Below are 9,370 nucleotides of genomic sequence, written 5' to 3' on the forward strand. Positions count from 1 at the left end.
TAGAGTCATTATTTGTTCTCTCCTTTGTAGCTCTCAAATCTCATTTGTGTTCACGTAGACTCAAATATGGCGTGTCAAGGTGACAAGATGCACTGCACCAGATTTACAATTAACACAAAATTACATTTTAAAGCTACGACAGTGCTTTAAAATGGCATGTCAAGGTGACAAGATGCACTGCACCAGATTTACAATTAACACAAAATTAAATTTTAAAGCTAAGACAGGAGCAAGTGTTTCATATCCTATAAGTAATATCCTAAATTCTTGTCTGTTTCTCACACAAAGCTAGTTGCTTTAGAAGACTTATAATGTAGCTAATGAGTCACATGGACCACAATTACAGCACGTTTGTGATCCTTTTTGTAATTTTTGCAAAACTTGACTTTCAGTATAGGGACGAGAACAATACGAAAATTCTGTTATGTTTTCCAATGTATAACGTCAGAAATGCAATAATGTAAGTGTGATATATATATATATATATATATATATATATATATATATATATTATTTTTTTTTTTTTGCTGTAGTACGCTATGAATGTATAGCTATGTTTAAGGCCTGTTCAATAACAATAGCAATAATAGTTAAAACCAGTAGGCTATATGATGATATACATAATTATGTGTATAAACTGTGATGTGAAGAAGTTACACACCTCCTAATGTGAAAAACACAATATTTCTACACATACTGTGCCATTACTTAATTATTTTTAAGCATTTCAGTCAGTCAGTAAGGAAATCCACCAGCTGGCCATGTCTGTCATCGAATATTCCTTAAAATATATCCTGCTCTCCTCAAAAATATATCGACGGGAGACTGAGAAAAATACGCTGAGATTTCTAGATGCCAGTTCACTTCATCCCAACTAACTCCATGTCTAAAGGCTTTAGCATCGAGCACAGATATTTTCTGAGCGAGGACGCGTAGGCTTTAGTGAACCAAATCTGCCTCCCCCCGTTCTGTTTTTTTTTCTTCCTCAGCCTTTGTGAACTGTGGTTTTGAGGGAAAGGGGTGCATTTTCGCAAAAGGTTTCGTAGTGCTGTCTACGTTTTACTTAATCTGGGACCGACTGGCACACCTCTCTTCAGTCTTCTCTTCACGACGAACGTACGAACGAAAAATCCGTCCGGTGTTTAGTCACAGAGAGATGTCTGAGGATGCGCATCAATACCTTATTCATCCGTTGTCTCTCCAAGGAGCCCGTCTTTGAATGTTTTACCCGAAACATGAATGGAGCTGCTTGAGGATATACGACCTTTTCATCGGTTTTTAGGGAACTATGAAGCCCTCGACATCTGAACACAAGAATTAAAGCGATAAAACGTATATGAGGGGCGTTAAGGGACGACTTCGCAAAGCCATCGCGGCATATGCTGATTTTTTTCTTTTGTTTAAATGTTCGTCATGTTCTCTTACAGCTTTATATGAGGCAAGTATATCGTAGTATTTATTTTACGACATTTTCGAGCCTATTGGATGTCTGACATGATCGGAATAAGGGATAAGGGATAAGTTGGTCACCGTTTCATACAGTCGACAGTCAGATCGGATCTGCTATTTTTTTTTATTTCCAATTGAATACCGAGTTGTGTTGCACTGCGGTAAATCAGAACTCGATGCGCGCGGTCGTCGACGGCTGCCTTTCAAACCTATCATAATAAGCATGCATATGGTAGCCTATTGTGAAAGACTGTTATTAATGCATCTCTCTACAGGTGCCTGAACCGGTGCCAGTTTCTGAAAAGAACTGATTTTGTAACCTTGTCTGCATTTTAGATGCTGGTTTTCTTGAACCTTTGCTGATTTCCTCATGGGAAAAACAAAATACCTCAGGCTTGTGTAAAAGCCTGTATAGGAAGCAGTTTAGTTGTAGGAGTTTGGTTGCATTAAAACGTTAAGTACTTTATCAAAGCGTCATACAATATGACACAATATCATGCAATAAACGACTGATTAAGACTTGCATTGTGAACCATAGTGCAGAATGCAATAATATGCAGTATATATATTGAAGGCACAATGCCTTTGCTAGAAATTAAAGTTAAGCTTAAGTCTTTCACACCTAGAGTTAAAGTTTTTTATTTGCTTTTGATATTGATGCATTATGAAGCACTTTTTATTTTAACTGTTTAAAGTTCATAGATCAGTTTCTTTATTTCAGACCTGTTTAAAATGTAATCAGATGTTATACATTTTTAAAATCTCTTCCTTGTCTTATTTTGGTTTTCAACTCACTGTGAGCTCTTTTTTTTACCAGCTGTGTCTTTGTGTATAGGATCAAATCGGACTGCATCTTCTAAATGAAGTTACCCAGCCATGCAATGTTCCTGGAAGGCTGTGATTCTGCTTGCATTGGTGTCCATAGCGATCCAATACACAGCGATCAGGACTTTCACAGCTAAGCCTTTTCATATGTGCCCTGTTCCTAACCCTTTGAACTGTGGCTTGGGACAGGATGTGGAGCCCTTCGATCGGATGTGTGATGAGTACCCATATTTTAATTACAATTCCTCCAGGAAGACTCACATCCTCATCTTGGCGACTACCCGTAGCGGCTCCTCTTTCGTTGGACAGTTGTTCAACCAGCATTCAGATGTGTTCTATCTCTTTGAACCGCTCTATCATGTCCAAACGACCTTAATCCCTCACCTTTCTCCCAGCAGATATGCTGTTGAGCGCAGAGTGATGCTAGGAGCCAGTCGTGACCTTCTTAGAAGCTTGTACAACTGCGACTTGTATTTCTTAGAGAGTTACATCAAGCCGCAACCGGCAAACCATACCACGGATAAACTGTTTCGACGAGGAGCCAGCAAAGCCCTCTGCTCTATGCCTGTCTGTGATGCTTTCAGCTCCAGTGATGGCAATATAGAAGAGGGGGATTGTGTTCGAAAGTGTGCCTCCCTTAACTTGACCCTCGCTACCGAATCTTGTCGGGAAAGACGGCACGTAGCCATTAAAACAGTGCGTATTCCAGAGGTCAATGATCTCAAGGCACTAATTGAGGACCCTCGGCTTAATCTGAAAGTTATCCAGCTGGTTAGAGACCCGCGTGGGATATTATCTTCTAGGATTGAAACCTTTCGGGACACATACCGCCTATGGCGGATCTGGAGAGCCACAGGCCGTAAACCTTACAACTTGGATTTGACTCAGCTCACGACAGTGTGCGATGACTTTCTGAACTCGGTTTCCACCGGCTTGAGCCGACCGCCGTGGCTTCGTGGACGGTACATGCTGGTGAGATACGAGGACCTGGCCAGGAATCCACTCCAAAAAACCAAGGAGGTTTATGAATTCCTTGGTCTTTCTTTGGAAAAAAGTGTGGTGGACTGGATACACAACAACACAAGAGGCAATAACGATGTGTCAGCAAAGCATAAGTATGGCACGTTGAGAGACTCAGCGGCCAATGCAGAGAGCTGGAGGTTGAAATTGTCTCATGACATAGTTGATTACACACAAACTGTTTGTCAGCACATTTTAGACGAGCTCGGCTACAAAGCTGTCAACTCCCCCGAGGAGCTGAAAAACATGTCGCTCTCTCTCATTGAGGACAAAAGCTTCATACCTTTTTTGTAACAAAGGTAATCATGCGCACGCACAACTATTTTTCTACATTTATATTCTTGCCTTAATGTGACTGACATTTGCACTATGAACATTTTTTACTTCGGAGACTCCCTCGCAGTCACCCTATGATTTTCTGAGCAGCACAAGAACCAAAACACTTAGCTGTAAAGAGATCTCAACTTCACCTTGATTGCAGCCATTGCATTGAGATAGTAATGTTCATTATTTATATATTAGAGCAAAGCACCACACTATTGACAAAGAAATTCTGTATGCTGGTCATTGCTTTGACAACAGTGAATGTGAATATTTTGTCAGTCAAAGATCCCAGACTATTCTCAAGAAATCTTTAATGTGGGACTGAAATGCTGTCATGTATAATAACAGCCGTGCAATAAAATTGTGAATGTCACAGACTATTTCTCAGGTTGTTTCTCAGGGGCCATTTACACGACAACATTTTCAGCCAAAAACGGGACACTTTGTATGCATTTTGCCTGTTCGTTTACATTACATCTGCATTTTGGGGATTGACAAAGCATCTTTTTGAAAACGCCATGAAAACAGTGACGTCATGCGCATGCATAATACATGTTAGGTATGTAGATGTATGGCAGTATGTGTCGATTTTAAAGGCAAGCGCGAACAAACACACAACAATGGTGGAGTACATGGTACTGTTGTTGCTTCTCAAGAGTTTGCTAATGCTTCTTCAGTGTGGATTTACTTCAATATTACAACCAACAGTGGAGACACATCATATAAAACATATAACCGTCAGTTCCCTACAGGTACTGTTTACTTACAAGGTGACAGCGCCAATTACTGGCCTGGCATACGTAATACAGCATTTCTGGTCATTTTTGGTTTATGTGTAACCATGAATCATTTAAAAACATTGTCATATATACATGAAACTTTTTAAAAACGCAAGGGAAAAGGAAAAACTTTTCAGTTTTTGACTACATTGTTGTCGTGTAAATATAGCCTCAGTGTAAAGTCTTGTCTGCCGTAGAGGTTTTGGGGTTTAAGGTGTTTGGTTTGGTTTGTGTTTGGTTTGCTTTTAGAATGCATAATACATTGGTGCTGTATCCAGGTAAAAAAAAAGCTACATTAAACTCATGCACTTCATTCTGCTTGCTTTGGGTGGTTATGATTTACAAGTAAGCTGTAAAATTGCTGTTACATCACAATGATATAAGTTTTTGTCCATTGTATCAATTTTTTAGAGTGGACAATTTAGTCATTTAATGTACGTTTACAGATTTTCATATGAAATGCATGAAATTATTCATTCTTTAGTGGCTGTCCTCATCATCATATCACTAATTTTCATTGATTCAGTGCATATAGATTTGTATTTAGTGTCCATGGAACATTGTTTGGCTCGATGTATGTGAAAGAGACATATGCTATTTTTGAAATCTGAATAAATGTAGAGAAGCATAAATAAGATCTAATCACTGTCGAAACCGCTTTTTTCATGTTTAGATGTAAATGAACAGACAATTGTGTACATGACTCTTGCTTGGTTTGTCACAATGGCCTTAAATTGTTTTAATCCTTCATGGATTTTACATAATCTTGATAATCTGCATTCACATTTAGGTCTTTCAACTCTCAATTGCTAACCCAAATTCTGTTTTAATGGAGAATATTAATGGTTCCATCTTCAATTTTAGATTAGTGTCAGAAGCATTAGAAACTATGAAGATGGTGCGAAAATGAATTCTCTTTCATTCCACGAGATTGTCATCAGATATACATTTGTCACAGTCATGTGCCATAGACATTGCTGTTTTAATGTCATTTAAGGTTCCATTGTATATACTTTTCTTTTTTCTTTGATTTTCTTGGACTTCCAAGAGAAATGGCACACCCTTGTGGTGTGAAGAAAATATCTAATCATCTCTTCTTTGGTAATTGAGTTGAATTGTCATAGTACTCTTTTAATTTGTAATGGCATTTTTCTGAATAAGACTGATTAAGACAGTGAATACAAGAAACACAGCACATTGCAGGACAATACAGGATATAAAATTAAGATGATAACCATGATAGTAGACACTGAGGTGCATTTAAACACATAATAACTCCACTTCTGTGTTCAAAGTACTAATCTTGTTTCTTTAAATGGAGGTACTTCAGGAACTTCAGTGCACTAAAATCTTACCTTGAGATGGTGGAAGTGCTAGTTGTTCAGCATTAATGTTTACAAAGCATTTGAAAGAATGAACCCAATGAAAAGTAGAGAGATTATCAATTATGCAACCTTTAAATAATGTCAAGGAAAATCTGTGCATAAACTTAGATATGCTGCACAGTTTAGTTTGGATAATTATTACTACCTAATTTATAATATCTACTAATGCCAGAAATATAGCCATAGTAATTACATTAACTTGAATCAATGACCTCGTGGTCAGTGCATGGTCTCTGACACATTGATTCTTTGGTGCTAATCCAGGCAATATGACTTCCAGTCTGGTTTGTGTCATTTGCCAGTCCGGTTTCCCCATAATTTCCAATCACTTATTGACTCTCTGTGTCAATAAAAGTGACAAAAGGGCCAAAAACATAATTTGTAATTCAGTAAAGTCTGAGGACTGGAAGAAGTTCTTAATTTTTCAAGGCACTCACACATACACATAATCTCTTGGCAGGTATCAAACATTTCTATTCACATTTGAGCCATTTCTTTGGCTAACTTGAACTTGTTTCCATTAAAGTGCACACGTAATTGTCTCTTTAAGTCACCTCACACCATCCTTTGCCAAAAAACACCAACAATATGGCTACAACAGTGGAGATCAGCAAAAAAAAAAAAAAAGCTAGCTAAAGCCAAAGTTTTAAAACAAGGGTGTTAGTGCTACTTAAAAGCAGATACTCTTTGTGTAAATTACCCACTTAAATTTGTTTGCACATCATACAGGGACTGTATTATACTGATGAAGCTTATTTCCTTAACAACAACAAAAAAAAGGTTTCTCATCCCCAAATGCCAAGGAGCCGACTCTAGCATTCTGAGATTATATATACATGAACGATAGGAGATGCCGAGTTTTGCTTTGTTGAACTTGAAGCACTCTTCAGAGGATAACAATTTATCATGGTCCTCACTGCCCATCTCAAAATGCTTGAGATCTTCTCAGTAGAGATGTTGTTCATTTAAACCACTTATTGTGGTTAAGAAAACTATTTAAGCCTCTTATTGTGATTAAGACTCTAGGATGCAAACTATATTTTGGAACACTGTGCACTGAATCACTCTCACTGCTTTCGCTAGCTGTTGTACAAACTGTTGTATCTCCTGAGGGTAACTTGGACCCTTTACGTGATTTCAGTATTTAGTACATTATACAGTTTGGAAATATCTTTTTGTTTGTTTTTATTCATTTCCTTTGGCTTTACAGTAATGACAAATTAAAAGCCTGTGTAATTTACAAAACAATCTGACTTTTTAAGATCATAAAAATTCCTTATATGTTTGAAGGAAAATTATTTACCATGAAAAATCTCGGTGTTGTAATCTAGGTTTTCAACAACAACAAAAAAGCTAGCTGGACCATAAACTAAATCACGATAGTCTCTCAATTGTGCCGCGTAATTGTCATGAAACGCTCTTAATATTTTTTCCTGCATTTTATACTTTTGTATACATTTTATACAAAAAGACCGAAACAAATTATTTCAACCGTAAGCCAGAGGAACAAATGGTAACCCTAATCCATCAACTTAAATGAATGAGCTACACATTTTCCTTCATGATTTATTTATTTATTTATTTATTTATTTTCAGATGCCTGGAGAGTAGCCCAAGGTAATGCTTGGTATTTAAAAAAATCAGTCAGCTGCATTTTCATTTTTGCTTTGTATTGTGCTGTATCTATGAATAAAGACAACATACAGTATACTGCACATTTATGGTCTGCTTTCCCAATTTAGGCCAATTTATATAGGCTATCATGAATAATAGCATGTAAATGCAATATCAGTTATCTGTCAAAATGATGGAAATCACTTTGAAATAGTATCACTCAATGTTAATGTTAATGACATTTTTCATTAAGGCAAATATGCTACATAACAGACATTTATTACAGTGATATTTAACATGTCAATATTCCTGTGGAAATAACCAAGCTGTCGGGGTTATTCATGGTCTGTTGTGGTAATTTGTTAATGCTTATAAAACAAAATTTCTTTAAATGTTCAATAGTTGAAGGTAGTTTAATGATGTCACCTCATTGCACCCCCACTTTTTTTTTTTTTTTGGAAAATGTTTATTGTGTAGCACAATTACAGTTAAACGGATGTTACTCCCACAGGAAAAGGCCTATTTTTTTATTTACATTTTAGGTGTGTCTAGAATATCTAGTAAAATGCAATGTTGCTTAGCCGTTTTGTGCTTTCAGTGAGAAGTCTGACTTGTTTCTATAAATTGATTCTTTCGATCGAACAGATCGAATTTTATTTCAATGATCCGGCGGTTCTTTTACAGTTAGGACAGTGGTTTTCAAGCCACATCATTGCACATTTTATACATGTCACCTTTATTTAACACACCTGATTCAGATGATTTAGGGCACTGTGGTGGTAATATGGTGTTTTTTAAGAATTCAATGGGTTATATTTTCCAAAATATAAGAAATATCTAATCTAGTCCACTTAACTGCAACCCTCACATTTAAAGTTTGCACTTTAGGTCACACCATAAAGTATCAATCTTCTATTTCTCACACATCTTCACAGTACAGTACAGTAAGGGGCCCTAAAACCAAATGGCACTGGCTGTGTGGGTAAAGACAAAAACTCATGATTTTCGGCCTTCACAGAAGAGATAGTTTTTGTGTTTCACCTGGTTAAGACACTGTGTGAGGTTAAAAAGCCACAAAACAACTTGCCCTTTTATGGTGCATTTAATACTTGATACTAAAATCACTAATGTCCTTGGTTAATATCGTGGAACAATGATGTTGTTGAGCCATGCAATTGTTTTCGGAGATAAAACCCCATGACTGGCTCAATAAATTTTTCTGCTGATTCAGTATGCCATGAAAAGACCAAGTAAGTCTATGTGCACCTGGATTTGCCCAAACCGGACACCTGACATATGAAAGAAATAGCAATTTTTTTTTCCTATTTAAAATAAAAATGTAACCCATTTATTTTTCACCTTATGAATAGAAGTGGATGCAGTTTAAAAGTGTACCTTTTGTCAAAGAGTCATGCAGCATTAATGAAATGTGGATTTTACTATTATGTGGTCACTTACTTTTATAAACGGCTTATGCAATCCAGATCTGGTCTGTTAGTGCATTCAATGTTACCTAAATGATTAAAGTAAAAAATTTATAATAACTCAATGGTATAAAATCCCACCTATTTCAGAACAGGATCATTGCATGGCATTCTTCTTTACTCAAAATATATAAAAAATACAAAGAAGTCATGCATTTCTAAAATACAGTATGATTTATTTGTAGAATACAGCATCAATTTAGCAAAAATAGTTCTATTATAGACAAAAATCTACTTGGTCTTAAAACTCCAGTTTATAGTAACAGCATCTTCAAGACATTGGTACCTATCAAAAAGTATGCAGATAGCAAAAACAGAAAGAAAAAATGAAATACATACTCACAATTAACAGCATGTTGTAAGTTAAACAGCATGTTGTACAGAGAACTAGAGCTTCAAGCATGCATTGCGACAATATAATAATATGCCATATGTTGATTTTGCATAAATAGAGTAAAAAAGGAGACAAACGGGGTAGGAAAAAAGGAAA

General features: G+C 36.5%; 1 protein-coding gene across 1 annotated transcript; it reads left to right on the top strand.

Annotated features, from left to right (window-relative positions):
- The first annotated feature begins 751 nt into the window (after positions 1–751).
- Positions 752–3,995, top strand: LOC132125197 (carbohydrate sulfotransferase 1). The gene is made up of 2 exons (XM_059536481.1): positions 752–1,438; positions 2,267–3,995. Exon 2 carries the CDS (start codon positions 2,326–2,328, stop codon positions 3,586–3,588), a length of 1,263 nt encoding a protein of 420 aa, XP_059392464.1. The 5' UTR covers positions 752–1,438; positions 2,267–2,325; the 3' UTR covers positions 3,589–3,995.
- Positions 3,996–9,370: the final 5,375 nt, after the last annotated feature.

The sequence above is a fragment of the Carassius carassius genome, chromosome 43 (assembly GCF_963082965.1).
Source record: "Carassius carassius chromosome 43, fCarCar2.1, whole genome shotgun sequence".
NCBI lineage: Eukaryota > Metazoa > Chordata > Actinopteri > Cypriniformes > Cyprinidae > Carassius > Carassius carassius.